Source organism: Sciurus carolinensis, chromosome 12 (genome assembly GCF_902686445.1).
Source record: "Sciurus carolinensis chromosome 12, mSciCar1.2, whole genome shotgun sequence".
Taxonomy (NCBI): domain Eukaryota; kingdom Metazoa; phylum Chordata; class Mammalia; order Rodentia; family Sciuridae; genus Sciurus; species Sciurus carolinensis.
In genome coordinates this window covers 112,670,238-112,695,242 of record NC_062224.1, presented here as the reverse complement: position 1 = coordinate 112,695,242, position 25,005 = coordinate 112,670,238, and the positions used below count along the sequence as shown (strand labels likewise).

The 25,005-nt window shown below is 44.6% G+C and overlaps 1 protein-coding gene across 1 annotated transcript in view; it reads left to right on the top strand.

Annotated features, from left to right (window-relative positions):
* Mroh9 (maestro heat like repeat family member 9) overlaps window positions 1–25,005 on the top strand; it is a 73,964-nt gene that overhangs the window by 35,966 nt on the left and 12,993 nt on the right. Inside the window, exons 5-13 of the mRNA XM_047519995.1 lie at window positions 2,179–2,283; window positions 8,353–8,488; window positions 9,395–9,444; window positions 16,741–16,890; window positions 19,003–19,157; window positions 20,706–20,871; window positions 21,817–21,959; window positions 22,840–22,977; window positions 24,353–24,473. Of these exons, the coding sequence (XP_047375951.1) occupies window positions 2,179–2,283; window positions 8,353–8,488; window positions 9,395–9,444; window positions 16,741–16,890; window positions 19,003–19,157; window positions 20,706–20,871; window positions 21,817–21,959; window positions 22,840–22,977; window positions 24,353–24,473 (1,164 nt within the window). The remainder of the gene's footprint in view (window positions 1–2,178; window positions 2,284–8,352; window positions 8,489–9,394; window positions 9,445–16,740; window positions 16,891–19,002; window positions 19,158–20,705; window positions 20,872–21,816; window positions 21,960–22,839; window positions 22,978–24,352; window positions 24,474–25,005) is intronic.

Below are 25,005 nucleotides of genomic sequence, written 5' to 3'. Positions count from 1 at the left end.
AAAGTGGCATAAAGGTGAAATTTATAATCAAGGAGAGCAGAACGAAAAGATTTGGGAAACTCTTGGCCTGACCATGTGAAGAATTTTTAAAAAACAAGTTTGAGAGAAAACATTAAGGGTGTATGTGACCAAGGGACCATTTGCTCAAGAGATTAACATGCATGAAAGCCAGGTTCTGGTCATCGATGGGGGAATGACCTTGGAGGCATTTCAGAGGTAAGGGTTCTAGAGGTGCCCACAGGACCTCAGTGCTCACTCCTCTGCACCAGCTGGTTACTGGTCCCTGAATTCTGCACAGCACCCTTACCTGTCCTGACCAGGACTCAGGGAGGCTCAGGTGTGGTTTGACTCACTGCTCTGGAAGTCACAAGCCATAAACCTTGGCAGCATGCTTACAGTGCTAATTCTGCAGGCATGCAGAACGCATGAGCTGTGAAGCCATGGTGGCCTCTACTTAGATTTCAAAAGATGTCACAGCCAGCCTGAAGGCCCAGGCAGAGATTTGTCACAGGAGCAGACTACTGCAGAGAGCTCCTGCGAGTGCAAACCTAGTATAGTTGTGCAAGTAGAAGCTCTCTCGTCCACGCAATGTCCCAGTCAGAGAAGACTGCGATGGATGTTTTGGGTTCTTCAATTCTGTGTTCCTAACATGGTGGCATCAGGAGCCAGCAGTCTAAAATTACTGGGAAAACATTGACTTACCCTACAGAAGCATCCATGAGTTGTACAAACCAAAGTAAAGAAGATGGATTGGTATCCTTGAAGACAAGAAAGACCGTGAAGGAAAGTAAAAATGGATTGGGCTAATTTGTGAATTTGAGCCAAATATTTTTATGCCTTTGAAAATGTTATCCTTGTAACCTTTTAAAGGGATTATCACTTCCCCTCCCCCTGCATACCCTGCTAACTGTCCCAGGTCGCAATCAATAGTTCCTATTTCTTCTTTCTTTGAAAATGGGGACTGAACTCAGGGGCACTCAACCACTGAGCCACATCCCCAGCCCTATTTTGTATTTTGTTTAGAGACAGGGTCTCTCTGCGTTGCTTAGCACCTTGCTTTTGCTGAGGCTGGCTTTGAACTCATGATCCTCCTGCCTCAGCCTCCAGAGACACTGGAATTACAGGCCTTTGCCGCTGCATCCAGCTTCAGTAGTTCCTGTTACTGAAAATTTCATGTCGGGTCCTGAGGATATGAGTACAAATTGTAGTCCCTAAAATCACCCTATGAGGAAGCTACTATTATCTCTTCCATTTTGGAGAAAAGGGAGGAAACAGAAGAGCAGTACCATTGTGGGAAAGCCACCACGACTCGGGAGCCAGTTCCTTAGCCACTTTGTTCTTAACGCTATCATGCCTGGGAACTCCCAGATCCTCAAAAAGAGCTGAAATCTCACTCCCAGAGAAGGCAGAGTCTGACCCCTGACACTTAGAAACCCTTCTGCTTAGGAAATGCACTTCAAAACAGTGTGCCATGTGGCCGCAGGAGAAGAGGAAGAGACTGGGCCAACCGTGGGCAGAAGTACAGTGGACTCCGACGGGTCACCTAAGAAGACTGTGCCCTTTGGCATGTGCAGTCTATTCCCTTCCCAAGGTGGGAAATACGCCTGGTTCTTAGGATTCAGAACAGAGAGAAGGCACTGAAAGACAGATTTGAATGAAAACTAGCAAGAATTTTCTAACTGAACTGCCTCCACTAACACACTCTCTAACCAAGGATCAGAACATTTCTGGGTGGTGAGTCTGCAGAGGAATTGGTATCGCTGAAGACAAGAAGAGGTAACATTTCTGATCAGATAACATTTTAGTTCTCTTTTAAAGCCAAAGAACAGATTCCATGATCTTTTTGAGAAATATTTGTACTTATAAAAGAAGACATGAAACAGCTGATGATGGCATCCCTACCCATGCCAAGCTTTCACGGTTGCCGGGCAGAAATGGCTGGTACCGTGTATATTAGTCAGTTGTTGAATAGAGTTAAATACAATAAGACCCATATAGAGTTACTACAGTAGATGAAATACTGACTGTTGTCCGTATTTTTTAGAATAAAATTAGGTTAAGCATGGATTAATCAAAAGTGCATGGGATCCCCAAACTGGTGAAGTTAGAGATGAGGAGGGAGGTTCCTTAGGAAATGGAAATACCATGGTTCTAAGGTGACTCAGGTGTTCCCGACAGGAAATGACTGTGTGGATGCATCAAGAGCGTTGGTACCTGCAGGAGGAAGCAATGTCGGTCATCAGCAGGGTGCTGGGATTTGCATCTAAGAAAGTCACGAGAGATGTAAGTCACACTGTCAACAATGACCCCGTTCTGAAGACTGCCTTTCTAGGGTGCTGCCTGCCACGTCCTAGGTCTCAAGAGTGCTGGGCGCCTGCATGGTGTGACCATGTTGGTGCTTGGCAGTATCTGGAAGGGAGTCAACACCCCACATGGCTTTAAATCACCAGAGCAAAATTTCTCAAAAACAGGTAAATCATTGCACTACACTGTAGAGAAGCAGCATGAGCATGTTGACACCAGGCTTTGCTGACTCTCTGGAGTCTCCTCTGTGGACCACAGCGGACATTATTTTCCACCTTTCTCTTCCTCCATATACTCTCCTTTTATTTTCCAAAATTATTTGCAAATCATTATTTATCTATTTTGAATTTATACAAGCAATTCTTGAGTACATTAGAGATAGAGCCTACGTCTTCCTTTTCTTTTCCCCACCCCCATTCCCAGCCTGCTGGTGTGACGTGTGTCCAGTCAAACCACACTGTCTACACCCACATGTCCCCACACACTGAGACACAGCTTATCACTCATGCTTCTGGACTGAAGTGACATCATATTTGCACGGGGTGCTGCAGTTTGTTTTCTTCACTGGACAACACGCCCCGCTGATGTTTTCATGTTAATATACGCAACTTTATTTCATTCTTTCTAACACAGTCCCTACAGTTTTGCTCTATTACCATCTACTGAACTACTCTTCCATTGATGAGTATTATGGTGATTCTGCAGGTCTTCCACACTGACATAGCTTCCTTGGCTCTCAGAAACGTCATGCCATGCATCACTCTTGTGCCTACTGTCCATTCAGTCTGTTTCCAAGTCATGCTACATGGGACTTTTAAATATCCTGTACTAACAGCTTCTCTGACGACTTATTTCTGGAGCAGTTAAGTGGAAAGGGAATTGGAAATTAGCCTTTGTGATGCTACCCTCATGTGTCCATCTCCTACCACCTGTATAAACCCCAGCTGGATCAAAACAAAAATATCTAGATCAGCCTTAAAAATAGCTGAATGGTTACTGTGGTATTGAAGTCAGCCAGGAGCATAATAGAATTTACTTACACAGGGGAGCACGGTCCACAATGTTTGCCCCATGCTATCCTATTCCAGTGCCCAAAGAGAGATTTAGTGGCTCGTGTAATCTCTTGATTCTCTGATTTGGGAAGGTAGCCCTGCCCCACAACATCTCTTACTTCTAAAATGGCTTGGGTTCTATACAAATATCCAGAAGGCTCAGCATGGAAAATCTTGCAAGTGGGGCTTGGGATTAAGTACCACTCGAGTCTGTTTTCTGCGCAGCTCCCAGCACAACAGTGAGTACCTGAGGAGGGCTATTTGCATGCCTCTGTCCGCATCTGGATGCCTGAATCCTAGAGTGGGCTTTGGTAGCAGGTGGGGCATTTTGGAGTTGCCTCTTTTTGTCACCCCTCCCTCTTGTCATTCTGTTATGAAAGTAAGGTTCATTCCCCCCACACCCAGGCTCTCTCCACCCACGAGAGATCGAATGTGTAAATCCAGGTGTGTAGCAGAAGATTCTGGTGCTTTAGTCAAGGATTCCTTGCTTTGGCCGATTTGACAGCCCAAGTGGGATTACCTGCACCTCCGCTCTGCAGTGCTCACTAAGCGCCACCAGGTGGAAGCACACCAGCATTTTTCAGGACATTGAAACAGACTCAGCCAGCGCACCAGAGTCATGGAAGCGTACACTTCATTAAGGAAGCTTTCTTATTAAAGTAATGTCTTCTGAAATGATTAGCTCAGTGAAATCAATTGGGGGAGGGGGTTATAGGACAAAAAAAATCAATAAATATTGTAAATAAATTAAGCCGAGCTTCCACAGGCCTGATCTCTGTATCACTGTGTCTGACACAAAACAGACAATGAATATTTTTTTCTGTTCTACTCTAATTAAATAACTACCTATTCTCTCCTCTCGTACTATCCATACAATGGAAAAAGACATTTTCTTCATAAATCATCCTTCCTAGGTCCTGATCAGCCTCAGAGGCTCTTGTCCTAGTAAAGACTTCTGACTATCATTTGTATTTTGTCAGAAATATGTTTTTAAAGTGATAATTCACCTCACATAACCCATGTGCCCATCAGGGTTGAGAAACTCCTACACTCAAAGATTATTCATCTCTTCAAAGTATTCAGTTTTCAACAGGAAAAGAGGTGTGAACTAAACACATCATCTTATTGCATTCAGAGAGTTTTGCTACCTTTGCTCCTTTGGCACATCAGCCTTTAGAACTGGATGGAAGATTCCCAGTTAAACCTAACAGGTGGTCCCTCTGCATTCATCTCCTCTCCCTCCAGAGTCCTCACAAAATGATGGTAACAGGATTTTAGAAAGTATAAATTCACATCCACAAAGAGGCTTGGTGAAGGATTTTCAGTGGGCTGGCAATGTCACAAACTTCTGGAGGACAGAGGAGTAACAGCAAAGTCTGGCCATGGAACCAATGCAGTAGCCTATGACACTACTGGGGTAGGACAGCTGAAAGGAGTCCACGGGGTCTGGAGCTGCAAAAGTCCAAGGGATGCTGAAGGGAGGGAGTCGAGGAAAGGCTGAAGTCATGCCCGTTTGAAGCACTCATCAAACCTCAATCAGCACAATCAGAAGGCTCGGTGTCCCCTTTCCCCGATGCACAATGAGTTTATCAGACAGAATTGGAGGACTTCTCCCAACCCCCTCCCCCAATTAGTATGGCTTGGATACAGAGAGCGCACGTGTTGACAGCGTGACTCCAGTGCAGCAAGGTTCAGAGGTGGGTCTTTAAGCAATGATCAGGGCTCTGACCTCACCAGCGTGGATTTGCTGGATTCACCCATGGATAGCCGAATGGACTTCTGAGTGGTAACTGTAGGCGGGAGGTGCAGCTGACGCAGGGCATGGCCTTGGACTCTCTCTGTCCCTCCCATCTCCTCACTCTACCTTCCAGCTGCCCTGAGCCAAGAAGTTCTCCTCTGCCACAGCATTCTGCCATTACCTCTGGGCCAGAGTTGACCGGCCATGGACTGAATCCTCTGAAACTGTGAACCCCCAAGTGACTTCTCCTCCTTCTCATCGGATACTTTAGTCACAGAAATGAAAAGCTGACTAACACAAAACCACTGTAAGTTCTCTGAAAAGGAATTACACATCCTGTTTAAACTCTGCAGGAGGAACCCAGGCGCCACTCTCAGCGCCCCTGAAGCAAGGCGTGCCAGCTGGCTACAAACAAGAGGCACTTTGTTCTCAAATAGGAAGAGACACCAAAATTTGCCAGATGTTTGAGAAAACCCTTCAATGAAGAGACACACGAAGACAAATAAAGAGAGAAAATGACTATCAAAAGCAGATAACTTACTTTCAAAGATGAGAACTTACTTTCAAAAAGAGTAGAGAAGGCCTATGCATATGGCATATAGGAAACATAACTAAATGAGTTTGACCTATGCGTCGAACAGTGTCACTTAGTCACAAGACCTTATTACTGATTCTCAACTTTCAAGATCACCTGAAGACCAAGCACTAAAACCCTTAAAGGAATTACTGATCACAATACAGATGGTATAAACACGACACAAAACAGAAGTGCAGAGAATGGGTAAGTGGTTCTTCAACAAGTTCAACGCCGCATTACCACATGACCAAGCAATCGTAGGTACACACACCCGGAAATTTAAGACAGATGTTCAAAACAGAATTCACAACAGTCCAGAAGGGGAAACAACACGAACGTCCACCAACAGATAGGCGGACAAAGGAAAACCTGAGGTAGTCATGTGATGGTGTGTTACTTGGTCCAGGGTGTGGGGAATGTGATACACTACAACATGGCCAAAGCGAGAACGTCCTAGGAAGTAAAAGAAGCTGACCCCGCAAGGGGGCGCTGTGTGTTATCCGATCCCCCTGATGTGAACTGGGCGACAGGAGAACCCAGGGTGCTGGACGGCCGCCAGGCCAGGAGGGGGGACGGGCAGTCACTGCTTCATGGCAGAGGGCTTCTACCTGAGGTAATGAGAAAGTTCTGGAATGAGGGATTGGCAAGGGTTGCACAGCTAAATTATATATTTTGCCAACTAAATTATATATTTTATATATTTATTTATATTTATATATTTTATATATTTATTTATTTATATATTTTAAAATTGTCAAAATGGCAAATTTAAGACCTTGTATAAATTTTGCCATAATAAAAAAAAAAAAAGACAAAGGTAGCAAGAGTAGGGGAGTAGAATAGACAGGGAAGTGGACGGGAAGAGCGCTCCCAACCCCTTATCTTGCAAATTAGAGGAGCAGTAAGACAGCCCTGTTTCATGAAGCAAGAAATCAAAGTTGCACTGCATTGTTAAAACACAGAAGTAGAAAAATCGACGGCAGTCACCCACTACAAGGTTAATATGCTCTACCAAGAGGGTTGTGTCAACGTGGAGGACGTAACTGAGCCGAATCCTAACTTACCACAGCAGAAGCAGAGAGGCAATACCCCAACTGATGCTAGAAACGGGAGTGAAGCATGCTACTTGGAGATTCGGGGTGACTTCCAGAGGGGCGTGTGAATGCTGGAGGGTTCTCGCCTCATGCACACAGTGTGGGTGGAAAGACCCCAAGGAAGACTCCCGCAGGGGAAAGATGCATGTTTTAGTCAGCGTTTTCACTGCTGTGACTAAAAGAACTCAGCCAGAACATAACAGGAAGAAAGATTTATTTGAGGGCTCACGGTTTCAAAGGTCTCAGTTCATGGAAGGCCAGTTCCATTTCTCCAGTCTGAAGATGAGGCGGAACATCACGGCAGAAGGGTGTGGCAGAGGGAAGTGGCTTACACAGTGATCAGGAGACAGAGAGAGAGAGACTCCACGCTGCAGGTACAAATATATATCCCAGAGTCCCGCCCCCAATGAACCATGCCCCCCAGCCTTACCCCACCTGCCTCCAGTTACCACTCAGTTAATCCCATCGGCGATTAGTTCACTGATTGCGTGACATTTCTCCTCTGAACCTTCTTGCATTCTCACATGTGAGCTTTTGGGGGATACCTCACATCCAAACCATAACAATGCACTATCTTCCTGTCACCCACTGAGACCAGTCCAGCCATGACCACGGCCCATGACCCAGGTAGTTCTTCCCAGGTGTGCGTACGTGTGTGGTGGTGGTGGTGGTGGCCATTGTGGGGTTTCAGGGAAAATGCATGAGAAAAGTCAATGGGAAAAGGTAGAAAGAGAAGGAACCAGGTCTTGGGACCTGTCTAGAGGGTTCGCTTGGATTCTTCTACCATCAGCTCTTGCCCCAGTCACCAAAGCACCTCTGGGAAATGAAATCACTTGCCCTGGAGACAAGAACACCCTGCAGGCCACACCAAAGTTTGCTAAGCCTGGGTGTGGGCAGAGTCCCTAGCTGTTCACACACATGCACAACTGGCAAAGGGTACTCACACCTTCTAAGTGCAAATGTGTCTTCCTCTCTCTTCTCTAATGTCTGCACTCCTCTCTCCTATTGCATTGGGTCTGGCCAGAAAAGTCAGTCAAGCCTATGTGTCAAAGAACTTGTGGGGGGTGGGGGGAGACATAAACATCATGGTAACAGCTTTGACCCCAGAAGCAAAGGCTTTGAGTTTTTAAAACAAGAATTTCTCTGGGAAGAGCAATCCCAGGAGGAAAGAAATCACATTTTCCCAGTGACTTACAGAGTTGTCTAAAGCACTTCGCATGTGAAAAGGGAGCTTTCAAGATTTTGGATCCCACATTCCACCTGCTCCCTCCTATCCCGGGGATCTGCTCCCTGCCACTGTTCCCTCCTCCTGGGAGCAGAAACTAACGCCCCCAAGTGCTATTGTTGTCAGGCACTCTGCCAGGCACTTTCTCGGTCATGAACGTCCCCCTCTGTGCTCACATGACTGATACAGGATGGCTTTTCACAGGTGAGAAGATTGAGACTCAGTGACAGAGCCAGGATTCCAGGACAGACCTTTAAAACTCTTAAGGCTTCTCCTCGAAACCCATCCTGATGGATGAGAGGATGGGATGCAGACACTCACGCTGACTCGTGTAACCAATGCTCTCCTCCTTTCTCCATCAGACGAGTGTGGACGTCCCGTGCTTGGGCGTCCTGGCTGCCGAGCTGGCCCTCTTGTGTAACCACACGGATAACGCCATCGTGTACCAAGCCGCCATGGGTATGTTCCACCTGCTCTGCATGGCGAAGTGGCAGAACGGTAAGAAAGGCTCGTCCCACCTCCTGAAGGCTACTAAACTCGGCCCCTCGTAATTCTCCTTGGGAGTCCCAGGAAGGCTCTACATCCGTGAACTTCTAAATCCCAGCCCAACACTCACAGCTGCACTTTCTAAAATGTGCTTAAAATGTCTCCCTGGCACTGTCAAGAAATTCTCAGAGTGGTATAGTTGGTTCTTCAGCATCTATAAAGTATTGTGCTTAGGTAAACATGGGGTGTAGATGGGGGGATAGGAAGGCCAGAGAGAGCAGGACCAGTTGGGAAGAAGAAAGGTTCCTAATGGACTTTTAAAAATAAAGGCAAACTTTTTTTTCCGTCTAGTGGATCATCAGCTAGAATTCCCAGAAGAGTCTTCCTTCAGTGGTGGGGAAAACTCAGCCCAAAACTACAATAAATGCTGAAATGGTTTGCCTAACACAGCAGAAATGCAAGACCTGAAAGTACCAAACTCTTTCTACGCAACCTAACTATATCTCAGAACAAAACTTTAAAATAATTTTAGAATTCTCTGTCTCTGTCAAGAATGTATCAGAGGATAAATCTACCCTCAGATAAGGAGCAACACATATATGGCATGATGATTAAATATACACACACATATTTATGTGTGTGTATATATATGTTGTTTTTATAAATATATGCATATATGTTGTTATATATGTTAACATTGCCAAAAAGATTAGTGAGCTTATAAACACAATAATAGTAATTAGCAAAAACTAAACATAAAAAAAGACTGAAAAAGATGAACAGAGCTTCAGCGAGCTGTGAGACTAGTCAACCTCATACATGTCTGAGTTCCTAAATATGAAAAAAGTGAGACAAAAAAATAATTAAAGAATAACAGCTGAATTTTTTCCAAATTTGATAAAAGCTGAATACTCATAGATCCAAATAGCTCAATTGAGCATGAGAAAAGTGAAGAAAATGGCATCAAGGTACATGATAATTAAATTGCTTACAATCAATGATAAAGAGGAAATCTGAGAAGAAACCAGGGAAAAAAAGATACATTATATGCTGCAGATTTCTCATCAGAAACAATGTAAACCATAGGCAATGAAGCAAAGTCATAAAGAGCAGAAACAAAAACTGTCAGCCTAGAATCCCATAGCTAGCAAAAATATCATCCAAAATCCAAAGTGAAAGAAAGAGTTTAGATATACAAGCTGATGGAATGCATTGTGATAGAATACAGATCTACACCTCAAGAAATGCTAAAGGAATCCTTGAAGGAAAAAATGATGCCAGATAAAATTTTAGATCTAAACTAAAGGAACAAAATGGATGGGAAATTGTAGCCATGTAAATAAATATTAAAAATGTCTTTATTATTTAAGTTTCTTTGATATTCAAGTGTTGAACACAAAAAATAATACAAAACTCAACTGTTGAACACAAAAAAATAAAAATGTTTGACAATGATAGCACAAAGACTTGAGGAGAAATACTTATGAATACAGTTTTAAGTTTCCTGTATGCACAAAGTCATGAAATATCACACAAGTAAACTGTGATACAATGAAAATGTATTGTATAAACCCTAAACAACTACTAAGATAATATAACAAAGACATATAATGAACCAAAATGGAAATAAAATGAGATTATAAGAAATACTTAATCCAAAAGAAGGCAAAAGTGGGTATAGAAAGAACAGATAAGAAAAATAAAAATAAATAGTTAAGGGAACAATCTAACCACATTACAATAAATGTAAATGTTCTCAACACCCTAAATGAAAAGACAGAGATTGTCAGATTGGATAAAAAGTAAGGTTAAACTAAGTGTTTCCTACAAGAAACCCACTTTAAACATAAAGGCACAAAAATTAAAAGTTAAAAGTGGGAAAATGATACAACATGCTAACTTGAATCAAAAGAAAACTGGATTGGCTATATTAATATCTAAAGGATATATTTCAGAACAAAGAATGATTCTAGGGAAAAAGAGAGTCATTTAATAATGACAAAGGAGTAATTAATTAGACATAACAATCCTAAACACTTATGTACCTGAAAACAAAAATACTTTATCCTAAGAAATCAAAATGTAAACAAACCACTATAAAGAAAGATCCGCGACTGCAGTTAGAGAATTCAACACCCATCTCTCAACAATACATAATTACACCAAAAAATCAACAAGGATCAAGATTTATAGACCACTCCACCAATCATAAAATATGAACATTCCTTTTAGTGCTTTTGTTAAGTAGAACCTTTTCCAGAATAGATGATATTTAGATGAATAAACATCAAGAAATCATTTACTCTCATTAAATGGAGTTAAATTTTAAAATAAAAACAAAAAAATCTGGAAAAATCAAAATATTTAAAAATTAGGTAACATATTTCTAAATAACCCACAGGACAGAAAGAAAAATGAAAAGTATTTTGAATTAAATGAAGTTCAAATTGTCAAAATTTCAGAATCTGTGAGATGCAGGTAAAGGAGTGTAAAGAGAGAAAGTTCACAGGATGACTTGCCTTTCGGAGAGTGGAGGAGAGTCCTAACATCAGTGATCTCAGCCTCCACTGGGCAAAACCGGAGGAGGAGGAACAAACAGTCAAAGGAAGCAGAAGAAGGGAAGGAATGAAGATGAGAATAAAATGCATATATGGAGAATGGAAATCAACCAGGAGAAAGCCAAACAAGGAAACCAGAAGCAGATTCTTTGAGAAGACCATGGACACTGAAAGGGAGAAGAGACAAATGAACAATGTTAGGGATGACAGAAATGACGTGATATTGCAAGAATAACAAGGGACAATGAATAAAACTTCATGCCAATAAATGTGACAACTTAGGGGAAAAAGAAAAATTAATTAAAAGGTACAAACTATTAAAATTACTTGTGAGGACATTGATAAACCTGAATGCTCCTATATCTGCCAACGAAACTAAATTTGTAGTTAAAGCCTTTTTGCAAAGGCAACTTCAGACCCCCAAAGAAAACTCCTGAAAGAAATGATCTTGTAAACATTTAAGGAAGGAATTATACCATTTCTAATACCAATTCCATACAAATCCTTCCTGAAATGTGAAGATGAAAGAATGCCTTCCAGCTCATTTTCTGATGCCAGCATAATTCTGATATCAAAACCAAAGGCAGTCAAGGAAAAAAAAAAAACACTAACCAATGACCCCCATGTATACAGATGCAAAAATTTCCAAAGTTTAGCTAATAAAGTACAATAATAAAAGAAATGCATCATGACTATGTGGAATTTATCCCAGGAGTGCAATCAGTTTAGCATTTGAAAGTCAATCAGTGCAATATACCACATTGACAAGTGAAAAATAAAACTATATAGTCATTTTAGTAGATAAAGAGAATTTGATGAAGTCTATCATCCCTTCTTGATTTTTTTTTTAAAAAGTCACTAAGAATAAAGTAGAACTCTCTTCACCTAATAAGTGTGTCTGTGAAAATCCTAAACTACATCATAACTAGTGTGCAACATTGGACAACTTTCATGAAAGCTTTGGGACAAGAGAAGGATATGCATGGTCATTACTTATATTCACCACGGTGCTGAGATGATGCATATACCCTGATCTTATCCTTACACATTGCATACATACTGAAGTGTCATACTCTACCCCAGAAATGTGTACGCTTACTATGTGTCAATTAAAAATTAAAACAGATTGATACATGAAAAAGGACAATTTTTAAAATTGAATTTAAAATGGATGATTGAACCAGATGCAAAACAGTAAAACTGGAAGAAATCTTTGGGTTTGATGACAGGTAAAGATTTTTTATAAACAATACAAAAAAGATGATGCATCAATGAAAAACTGATAAATTAAGCATTTCTGCTCTTTGATGGAAACTTGTAGTCCCTAAGCTGCAGACTGGAAGAAAATCCTTGCAAATTACATATCAGATAAAAGAGTCATATCCAGAATTCACAAAGAACATGCAAAACTCAATGATAAAAAAGACAACCAATCTGAAAAATTATAATAGATTTGAATAGTCATTTTGACAAAGAAGCACATCAAATGATGTTCAATATATAATCATTAAAGAAACAAAATTTAAACCATTACTACATACCCAAAAGAATGTCTAAAATTGAAATGACTGACCATACAACACATTATCAAAGATGTATGCAGCAGATCAATCATGCCTACATTGCTGGTGAAAATTAATTTGGCAGTATCCTAAAACGGTAAACCTACATCTACCATACAATCCAGTCACTCCACCACTTGGTATTTACTAAAAAATGAAAGCAAATAGTCATACAAACACTTACCCATGAATGTTTGTAGTGCTTTGATTTTTCAAATGCTGGAAAAAGCTAGAAACAACCCAAGTGCCTGCCAGCAGGTGAATGGAGAAAGATACCTTGGCACTCACCTGCAGTAGGACACGGGATCCATCAGTGCAAAGCAATAAGCTGTTGATTCAGGAGATAATGTGGGTAAATGTCAATCGTTTTGCCGAGTAAAAGGAATCATCACACCCGGTAGACTCCCACCATTATGTACAATTATCATGCACCAATAAAAATGTGGAAAAAAGGGTAGGTACTATATGACCTCATTTACAAAAAATTAGAATATACAAACTTGACAGAAGGCACATGGCAGAAGGTAGATCAGTGGTTGCCCTGGAACCTGGAGGCAGGTAGAGGCAGCAGATGTGAGAAGTTAGGAAAAAACATGAAGAAAACTGGAGGCAACAGACGCGTTCACTTCTTGACTGTAGTAATGGGGTCTTGGGTATACACATATGCAAAAGCTTACACAGTTGTGCACTTTAAACATTATATATCAAGTACAGCTCCATAAAGCTATTTATGAATGAAATTCTTAAAACACATCTTTCTGGAAGTAAGGACATCTGTACCTGCACCACTTGTTCAGAGTCTCTGGCTTTCCTGGTACCCCACTCCTCAGCTGTCTTCAAAGTTCCTCCAAGTTAGCTCTCTGACCAACAAACCCTGCAACTTAGAAATAGCTTCTCCAGGTCACTGAACATCATATTTGATGGCCTAAACTGCTGGTCAACCTATAAAAATTATTTATGTCCTTCATTTTTCACATGGCCTCTTTTAAATACTTACTAAATTCTGGGTCAGTGCCATTATAATATTTTATGTGACAAAACTTGGTTAGAGAGTTACATGTTCAGAAGACCAGCTCTATAGAATTGGGGAGGAAAAGAAAATTGGAAATAGCAATATCACCAAAGGAACCCGTGTTCAAGTAGAAACTTTAAATTCTTTTTCCTTAATACAACAGACCTTGAAAAAAATATACCTACAAATTATAACATGCGTGGAAGTTATTGCTACCTGCCTGTGGCTCCTCACGTGGAATTCCAACCCAAGAACTTGCAACGAGACAAAGTTAAGATTGCTCAGGTATCATTGCGCCACTTAGGTAAATGATATACAGAGCACTTGGTTTCCTGACTTTTATTCTTATCGGTAAGAATTAAGTCTATTATTCTCAAGTATAGCACTTTATAGCATTTTCTAATAATATATATTTACTTCATAAATATTTTAATGGTTATAAAATACAAATAAGATGAATGTTTCCTAGTTACTCTTCTTTTTATTTGAATAACACATAGTTCAAACATGGGGAACTCCTGACTAATGACTTAGCAAAATTAATGGAGTCCCCACTTAACAGGCTTTTCAATATGATCATAATTTACCCTGAAAACATCAGAAATTACGACTTAGATTTTTCTTTTAAAGAGCTATTAAATAAGAAAATAAAATTTAAAAATGTATGGAACAAGCCTCAGTACCAAGTGGATGGTCCTAATCCCTGGGTGAGTCCTGAAGTCGCATAGCTCTACATAATTTCTCACTTTCTCCAAAGTCCATGGGTTTATCCATAGGCTCAAAGAGTTGCCCAGCAATGGGCAAAGTCTGGGCTATCAGGAGGACAGTCACTCAGAAAAACTACTGGGGAGCCCCTTCCGGCTTGCTCATCTTCTGAGGAGGAAGCACCTGAGAGTTCTAGAACTAGATGCATAAAGCCGTTACTCCTCCCCTGGCCGAAGTGAATGGAATTGTGGGAGGCTGAAATACGCTGAAGCCAGGCATCTAATGTGACACAGTGATAGCTTAAATATGCACACGCAGGAAGGCACATCTTTCCAAAATCTAGGGTTTTTCCTACACACTACCCCTCAACTATCACAAGCCTGGTTGGCCTTGAAGTTGGTCACCTTTGTGAAGAAACGAGGCATCTATGTAGGGGTGCCAGCAAACCCTTCTCATCCCCACTTCCAGTCCCGTGGTGCCCTAGATTAACATCCTGACTGCCATGATGGGCTCAGGAGGCTGGGACCGGAGGCTTCCGCAGGACCTCTTGCAAGTGGTTTATGAGAGTTGCTGTCACAACCTCCAGGCTGGTGTCCTCCCTCTTCTGCATTTAATGTCTACCAGGTTTAGAATTCCTTGGGTTTGGGGTGCCCTGGGTCTTTGTGCTTATGACCTGTTTTTCAGTTCCCAGTTGAGACCCAAGCAAGTTCAGTGCTGGCAGTGAGTACAGCAGCAATAGCTGGGCCGTACAGAGGTAGGGACTTCCGGAGAAGGAGGAACAGGTGAGTTTGGAGCATCCAAGGTTGGAACAAGAAGACCAATAGGTGGCTTGATAGAACCCAGAGTTGTAGCAAGGGGATCAAGAGGACCACAAAGTCCAGAGATTGCAAACAGGAGCAGCACAGCCAGGTTGTCAGCTCAAGGCACCGAAGCAAAACACCATTAAAATGAGAGGATTGCATTGGAAATAAAAAGGCTGCCCATAGACAAAGGCACTCTCCTTCTATATAGTGACAGTTTGTAAAAGAGGACACTGTCTTATGAAGGACTCACAGAGGGCCATGAAAGTGTCATTGTCAAAAAAAAAAATGTTTATACCAAACACAAACAAACAAAAACACCTAGTAATCTCACTCATGGGAATTTGTGGAAAGGAAAGAATCCAAGACAATTCATCTACTCACAAGAAGAGGTTCTTCACAAACGCCTGTTTTCTGAAGTTATGTCCAACGTGGAGAAATAAATGGCAAGCGAGGGAATATCAAGTCTCCAGCATGTCAGGCAACTGTTAGAACAAGTAGCATCCAGAACACATGGCAAGGGGGCGTAAAGCAAGAAGGGGCAACGAGGGGTCTCTAGAGAGTGGATGACGTGGTGCAGACCTCACCTGATGAAGCGAACCCTATCCTCCAACACGTCTACCGTCACACCTGCGTCTTCACACAGCAGAAACACCCAACTTCAGTTCTGAGTGGCACCCGAGAAACTTCCACAACTTTTAGATAGATAATAGATACTAAAATTTTTGAGTCAACAAATATTCAAAAGAGAATATTCCTCCTTCTGATGATTTTTTAAAATTCAGCATCTTATATTCAATTTGGCTTTCTTCGGGTAAGGCCACTATTTACAACCGTCCGTCTGTTTCACCAAGCCTTGGTTCCCTCTTCTGCCTTTCTTCCACAGCTCTCCAGGATTACCATCTCTTGCCTCTCTGACCCGTGGAAGCAGGGCTGGTGGTCATGCTTTCTCACTCAGACCTCAGTCCTTTTCCTTCAGAAAGAGCAATCTCCCTCCCTGTAGAGGTGATACAGAAAAACTTTGTTGGTGAGATTGGGCACCTTCTGAACTTGGAAGAATGTGCCTTTTTCTCATGCAAAGTTCAAGGAGAAAAGGGTTCATTCATCTTTCTTAGGTCCATAGTCATGTAATTGGATTCCAAGTTTTTGGCTCACTGATATTCCTCTAACTTTAGAAGGGGGTTGTTTGCATAGTAGTTCTTTGACCTCAATTGTGGGCAGACAGACCCTCTCTCTCTTCCTAGTCGTTGATGTGGGAAAGAGAAAAGTGTGCACATTGGAGTCACCGTGACTTCTTGCCCATCTCCTCCTGCCTCGGCTTGCCATGCTTGTTTCTGACTTGAGTAAACTCATTTCCAAAGCTGAAGATGTTCCCAATACCTGGACAGCAAGATTGTTTTAAAATCAGAATACAAAATTGAATAAAATTATTTTGGGATTACAGTTATCTTTATGCTAACACTGTTAGAAAATATAACTACTATTAGTTTTTACTAAAGGAAGGGCCCACCATGGCCGGTGAGAGTCTCGAGGTCCTGCAAGGCCCGGAGCTCCCCCCAGGGCCTGAGTTTAGTGATTTCCTGTGTTGCTATGAGGTCTGAGGCCACCGCTCTCCTTTTGGTTTCAGAGTGTAGGAAATACTTTACTGCCCTCCTTGCTGACCGACTTCGTGTGGGAACTCCTGATTAAACTGTCTGAAGTCAATTATGATACCGCGTCTGAGGCAGCCTCCATACTGAAGCTGACTCTGGAGTATCACGCCCAGAAAGTCACCATGGTAAGGCCCGACAGGGAGTGAAGGGGACCAGGGCTCATTCTCAGACTACCTTTTGACTTTGCTCTAAATCTACTTCCTTCAGTACAGAGTATTTGCCATATTTGATCTGATTTTTTAAAAGAAATGCATTAATTATAATAAGTAGAGTTATAATTGAAATCTGCACAGCCTTTAGGGAAAGTTTTCAAAAACCCTCAGCTTAGTGTAAGGTTAACTGCCTAGTTTGTGGAGTGTAGGAAAAATCAAAGATGGGCCTGTGACCACCCACCACAGAGGGATGGTGTCATTATGTGTCTAAGCACATGAGGATGTTCACCTTTCCTCTGTAGTCTCCCTCTCTCAAGTATTCGTTGTGTGTTTATTTGCTATTTAATGTTTTTCTAAGTAAAAAGAGCAGTTTTAATTTTTAACAATTTTAAACTATTAGCACAAATTTTGCTCTCCACATCTGTGTTGCAAAATGTCAATTATGACTGTAAATAAAAGAGCATTTAGCTCATGCATAATCACCAAAATAATGCAATTTATATTTTATAGTATATGCACACAAATGTATTTCATTCTTACCAAATAAGTGAAAACACTACACAGAACTAATTCAGCTGCTTTCATTTCACTTCTTGCCATTCACATACTCTAACATCCTCTCCCTCCTAATAAGTAAAGAAAGATGAAGAGAATTTATGGGTCTCTGCCTTAGTCTGCTTTGTGTAGCTATAACAGAATCCTTGAGACCAGGTGATATAAAACAAATAGAGATTCATTTCTTACAGTTCTGGAGACTGGGAAGTCCCAGGTCATCCCAGGTCGAGGATTCTGCATCTAGCAAGGGTCTTCTTGTGGCATCATCTTGTGGTGGCAGGCAAGAGAGGATTACAAGAGGGAGAGAGAACCCACAACAACGACCCCCCCACTCTGCCCCACAGAGTTCTCCTCTAACACAGGAGGAAAGAACACTCCAGGGAGGCTAGATGAAACCTTTCCGGGTCCCTGGAGAGAAAGGACACCATCAGAAAGCCATATGTAAACTCCTCTGCTACAGCAAACCACTAACCACACAGAAACTGAACAAAATTGTGATTCTCTGACTTTATCACCCTCCCCCAGCTCCCACAGACAGCTGTGCTACTAAGCACGGGGTCGCGCTTGGTTAAAAATATTCCTGAAAATCCCCTCAATGGCCCCTCATGGTATGTGGCCTTATGAGCTCTGCATCATCTAGCACGTCAGTGTTTCTCCAGCACGAAACAGGCCATCATTCCTAGAGCTGAGCACCCAGTGCCGGAGCTGGCTTGTTTCAGAGCTGAGCTGCATTCAGAGCAGGAGGACAAGCAGCAGCAGCAGCTCTGGACCCTACAGGGAGGCGGTCCCTGGAGGAGACAAGGTGTGAGGTCTCTCTTGTACTTGGAGCACATGAGGTACTGTACTATTTAACACCTCATTGATTTCAGACAAATCCCAGGCCTAGGTGGGACACTCCTTGTTCAAGAACGGGTAAAAAAGAGAAAAAAATAAAACTAACATGGAATCTATGCGTAGTGTTTACCAGATCATGACTACACTTGGGGTGATTCCTCTCATACTCAGTTCACCCCTTCCATATGTGGATTCAAGTCTTTCATTTTCAGAAAGCTTTTTGAAATAAACACATCCATCATTATCCTACTCAATTGTTTTGACTTTCTTCTTTAAGAACTTGAAAGTATTTATGGTTTCTATCATTAAGCTTGTATGCCTTATATAATGAAGTCTAGCCTCCCAAAACAAATTTTCTAAAAAATGGGCATTTCTCCAATATTCATAAATGCAACACAGAATAGTGAGCTCCACTGTGGCCTGCTCTTACAGACACACAGCATAACTTGATCAGTTTCACCCCAGCACCTCTCTTCCTCCCTCCCTAGCCTATCACCCCCTGCCACTGGTCCCCCTTCTACATAAGTGCACTGTCACACACACACACACTCACACACACTTTCTGCTGGTGCTTATTTGTCTATTAACTGCTGCTCTGACCCTTCTGGGACTGAATTTTTGCATTGAGAAATGCCTTGGTTTAAAGGTGGCCCTGCAACAGGAGACTCCAGTTGACCTGAGGAATTTCTCTTCCAGGTGTCTAAGATTGTGGCCTTTATTTATAAGAAACTGTATGAGAATCCCTTCCACAATATGAAGCACGCCATGTTGCGGGTCACTGCCTTGCTGACGCGTACCTCACCCAAGAAGGTCATCTTTCAACTCATGGACTACCCGGTGCCCGCCGATGAGTAAGGCAACCTCCCGCCCCTCACACCCGCCCCTCACACCCGCCCCTGTCCGGGGTTGTCCTCAGCCTCCACAGTCAGATGGACTTGGCTCAATCTCCGTTCACCATGCTTAGGCCCAGTTTCTTTTTTCTGACAATATCTATTTTTATATCATGTTGGATGAACGTAAGGCTCAGATAAGATCATATATATAATTTGTAACCTTACATGATAGCTCACAGTAGGCCCTCAAGAAATGATGATTATCTGAGGCCTTAAACTGTATTCAATCACATATCGTGTGGGAACAAACTTCTCAAAATGATGAAGGATCTTTACTTTGCATTTGTGAATTTCCTTATTTTTTTGAGGGAAAAATATTCAGAGTGCTTTGTTTACATTCTGAACAAAGTCTATACCATTTTTTTCCTGACTGAAAGATTGCTATTTTTAGGAGGTTTAAACCCATAGCATATCTCAGTATTCATCACATTTCTGGAAAGATCTTCGGAAGGCCCAGTGTCCTCTCCTTCAGGACTGTGGCACCACTGTGTGCACAGCGTTATTGGCCCTCGAGCCTTTTCTGTGGGGAGCATATCCTTGTGGGTAGAACCTGCGATGCACAGTGTGAGGCAGCACCTGCAACAGGCATGAGCAGAGCCCGGTGACCTCGAGACATTGCCACAAGTCTCATGCAATGGTAGGCGAGGACTGGAGTAGAAAAGGCTAGGACTCGGAGCCAAGCTAGAGAAACACGGAGGACTGGTCAGCAGAATATATGAGCAAGAGGCAAGGAAGTAAGAAAGGCTGTGAGATTTGCTGCCCGTGGTTCCGGTGTGAGCCCTACAGAGGGACAGCTCTACAGAACTGGGAACATCCAAGTTCCAGGAGTCCAGGGCCCTGGAGGAGCCACCGGAAAGACTGAGCCATAGGCATCAGAGGCCTGCGTAGGTCGACAGGACATCAGGGATATACTGGCAAAAAGACATGCAGTCAGGTAACGGTGACAGTGGCTGAGTGTGCAGGGAAAGGAGCTTGGGGACTAGAGGGAAGAAGCCAGGGCTCGAGTCACATCTGTGTCAACCAATTAAAGGTGGGACATTTAGCAAAATGAGCTCAGGCTTTGATTTTTATTTTTAGTTATTTTATTTAGGGTTTTAAAGAATTTTCTACATATTGATTCGTACATTAATTTGTACCTCCACACCAGTCTTTGAAAGTGTCACTCGCTATTCCTGGACGAACCAGATCACGTGCTAGAGGAGCAGAGCGTGGAGTGCAGAAAACTGGTCAGTTCTTGACACTGAACTTGGCCGATATGTACACAGCAGTAAGAAATGAACATACAGACTTGCTGACTGAGTTTCCAAAAGATCTAACTTAAATTCTTCCTCTGTTCTTGAGGTCCCACACCCATGGGGGGATCGTTGCAGTGGGATCCCGCTCATCCGGGGCTCGTCTGCCCGGCCTCTGCTGCCAGGATGTCAGAACAGGGCTCCCTCCCCGACTGTGCCACGCAGCAGGGCTGGCACGCAGGTTTCCTGAGTCCCCAGCGTCTTGTGTCCGCAGCACGCTGATACTGATGTGGCAGGCGGCGGGGTCTGAGCCCAGCGTGGCCCCTCTTGTGCTGAAGACAATCCTGCTGATACTGAAAGGAAAGCCCGGGGAGACGGAGGAAGACATGGAGGAGAAAAGGCGCTTCTCACTGGATGCCACCAACATGATGCCCGTGGCGGTAAAGGACACGCGTGTTCCCCCGGCTTTGCCTGTGGGTGACCCCAGTCAGCCCGGGCTCAGTCACGCCTCCTTGGCCTTGGGCACCCACGCTCCCCACACCGTCCGACCCTGGAGCTGGCCTTCTGCTGAGATCGGAGGGGAGGGACAAATGAGTGTGCCGCGGGTCCGGCACGTCCTGTCTCTGTGTGGGGTGGGGTGGCTCAGGTCAGCGGGGCGGGGCCGGACTCTCTGCTGAGGTGACATCTGGTCAGAAACCTGAGTCTGGGGAGGGCGGCCCTTGCATGTGTCCAGGAAGATCAGACAGCCAAATGCCCTCTGGGGACAGAAGCTCACCTGGGTTGGTGAATGACAGGGGGACAGGAATCTGGGTGAACTGCACCGGGAGCAGGTGTAGAGAGCAGAGAGCCGCCTCCAGCTTGGATCACTTGGATGTCTAGCCACCTGAGGCCTAATTTCACCTGTGTCCACTGTGGGCTTCCCCAAGGACCCTCATCACCATTGTTGGGAATAAATTCAGGTGTTACAGAAATATAATAGGAGCACAGCAAGGTGCCGGGACGTGGGGTCTACCGTGCTGGCATCGCAGGGGTCAGTACCCCAAAGGCCCGTGCACGCGCCGGCCCTCCCCTTACCTAGGCCACCCACCCCCCGCCATTGCTTAAGCGCAGGGAGGGCCTGGGTCATTGGTAGGACCTTTCTTCTCGGCCACTTCTGAAGGGACCCTTGGGATATTTGCCTCCTTGGGAACCAGCTTGCTTCCTGCTGGTTTGGTGGGGTTGCCTGGTGCCCTGGAAGCCCCTTAGCAGAGGACGCTGGGCACTGCTCCTGGTCTGCTGTGGCTGGGTGAGCGCAGGCACCGCGCAGCTCTTTCGGGGAGGCGGGAGGGTGGCAGGGTCCCACCCTTCTTCCCTGGCTAAGAGGACGGTCCTTTTCCTCCCGACAGGCCTCGCAGGCCCTGGGCACGTTCCTGCCGGTGGGCTCTTACAAGAAAGCCGTGGCCCAGTTCTTCCCGCAGCTCCTGTTGGCCCTCATGCTGCAGCTCTTCTACAGCAGCCAGCTGCGAGTGATGCCCCAGGACAGGCCCCTGTGAGAGTGCCAACCAGCCGCTGCACATTAGAGAGCTGAGCCCTGGGCCCCCCGGGGCTCCTGCATCCTGTGGGTGCATTCAGTGATGACCCCGAAGGGCAGAGTACCTTCGCCCGAGTACCCAGGCGGGACCTTCCCGGGTGTGGGGTGTGCGTGCAGCGTAGGGGGATCCAGGCCCCAGAACCTCCCCTGCTCTCTGTCGGGGAGGGGAGGAGGGAACCAGGGACACTGCACTGGCTCCCTGGCTCCAGACCATAACCGCTCTGGGTTAGTGTGCACGGAAAGCAAAGCAATGTGTGCAACGTGCAGGCGGCTGTGGAGCCCTCTCCTGGCTGGGGACCAGGAGACTTCTGACATTGGCGTGTTTGCCTAGGGAAAGGCTCCTCACCGCCCTCTTGTAGTCAGTTGATGTCACCGCCCTGTAGGGAATTCCCAGCCCAACTCTTGGCTATTTGCCTTGTCTGGTGTGGGACGTCTACACTAGGGGCGCCCTCACACAGGATCCAGTCCTTCGGATGTATAACCCCTCCCTGCTCTTTAGGCCAACCACCCCAGGCAGATGGAAACATATCCTACCCATTTATGGCCTCCGCCAAGGAACAGTGACACCTTCTGCAAGCCATTACATTGCTGAATGTCTTACAAATAAGCCCATCAGCTGGCGAGCGGTTCTCTGGGTAGCCTGATCTCACGGCTACAGTGTTAGTTAACCTCTGCCCCTTATGTCAAGATGACAGCGCTCCGCAATCTGCCTCCCCAGAAACATCCCCTTCCTCAAAACCTACATCCTGCCTAAGAGGGGATGAAGGGGCAGGTCACGCATACTTAGCTATGTGAAGGTCACCGTCCTTTAACGACTGCTTTTTTGGGGGGTTCTCAGCTACGCCCGGGATGCCCTGAGAGCGCTGCTGAATTGTTCCGGACTGCAAGAGGTGGATGCTGCTCTGATGAAGAAGAACTGCTGGAACCAGTTTCCCCAAGCACTGTATCATCACCATGGGGTTCACCTCATAGCCAAGTAAGAAAGGGGGCTCTGTGTAGGACGCTTGGTCTCTGCACCACCTTCTCCGCCTTCCTTTACCTAGGACACCAGAGGACTCAGTCAGCATCTACTCCAGTTTCTAAATCTCTCCAAGTGGTCTGAATTGGCATTTGATTCTACTTCTTCAATTATTTTGAGGAGTTTGGAGGGGGGGACATTTTCCCTTTCCTTCCCTTTTATTTGGTGGTACCCCATTATTCTCTTTCTACAGAACAGGTTTCTCTTGCAAGTACCTTTCAGAGAACTAAAGGTAAGCTTGATTTTTTCCCTTCTGATGTTAGCTATCTCCTGCTTGGCAGGCACCAGAACTTTCTAGATGTGCTTTAAAGAGCTCCAGTAAAGACCTATGTTCAACGAGTCAGGAAAGTTTTAGAAAATACAATGGAACAGAATTTTTATTTTTCATGTACTGGAAAGGTGTGTTTTCTGGTTATTTGGTGAATAGCAAGCTTAAGATTTCAGGGGTCAGATTTTCTGACCAAAAACTGAGATATGGTGCCTGTCAACATGATAGACCATTGGAAGTTGTACCCAACCCAGAAAGCACGGCCTATGTGGTCCATGGTTGCTTTTAAAAACAGCCACTTGTCTGCCCTTCCTGTGTAAAAGTGTAGCACCTCTGCACCCTACAAGTGGTCCCTAGTTGAGTGTCACTCTGTCCTTAGCATTCACAATCTTCTTACTCCACGCACAGGACGGCCCAGCAGCAACACCATCATCGAATTCAGAATCTCATATTAGCAAGTTCCCTGACTGGTTTGTAAGCACATTAAAGTTTAAGGAAACCAGTGTGGAGTCCTGACGCGGAAGCTCTGTCAGGCCACCCTTTCCAGTCCTGCCTCTACCAAGCTGATCCAGGCCCACGTGTCAGGGCTGCTGTGAGCCCGGCCTCTGCCCAGGTGTGTTTGGAGGATGGCTAGGGACATCAGAGCTGGCCACCTCCTCTCCTGAGTAAGCCAGCAGAGGCCCTGACTCTCCTTCCTTGGAGCATTCAAAGGAAGTTTGGTTCAAAACCACATCAGTGACCCATGCGGCTGCCTCGAATTGAGCTTTAGATATTTATTGAGCTTGCACAGAAATGGTCCCCCTGTTGTGTGGCCAAGGGTTGGGGAGACAGGACAGAGGAGTGACCCCAGGGAAGGAAACGGTGGCAGGATCCGGGCACAAGGTTCTGCAGCGTCCTGGGCCTGGTGGTGGGCTGCAGCGTGCCCTGGCCAGGGAACGGTAGAGAGTGTCTTCCCTCCCACGGGGGCGCTGGAGAGTCCGAGGGCGCCGACCTCTCTTCTCACTGTCAGGATTTTGCAGACGTGTTCTTGTTCTGTGCTCATCTGGAGCTGCTTGTCCTTTACAGAACTCTCAGCGAATTTAACTTCCCACAGTTTCCAGAGACTTTACATTATTTCTACAAGATCTCCGTGGAAGGTCCTAGAAGGTCTGAAGACAATATCGTCACGATCATATTCTTCACTGAAGTGAGTTTCTAGGAGAACGTGAAGGGTGTTCTGGTCCCTGCCCTGGTCTTTACCCAGCCAGGCCGCAGCCGCTCATCTCCATCCGGGTACGTTCTTACCAAGACTCAGGAGAACCGCGGAGGAGTGAGCTGGGCCCAGCACCCGGAGCGGAGTCACATCTGGAGAGGGGAGGCTGTCCCGAACGATTTTAGCATTTCTTTTTAAGTAAGGCATGTAGACTCAAGCTACGAATCTGTTTCCAACTGTAATATAAATTTCATAGAATCCTCTTATTATTTCTCATTGTCTTGTAGCCATCCTTATTGTTTGTCTGGTTTCTGTGGTTTATGATTTTGACCCACAAACTGGAGGAGGGGTCCCTGAGTTTCCATGTACTCTGTGGGCTTTCCTTTATTTCCATACCATGGTTAAATGAACATCTTGGTGCTGGTCGTGGAGGCGCAGGCCTGTAATCCCAGTGGCTTGGGAGGCTGAGACAGGAGGATCGTGAGTTCAAAGCCAACCTCAGCAAAAGTGAGGCACTAAGAAACTC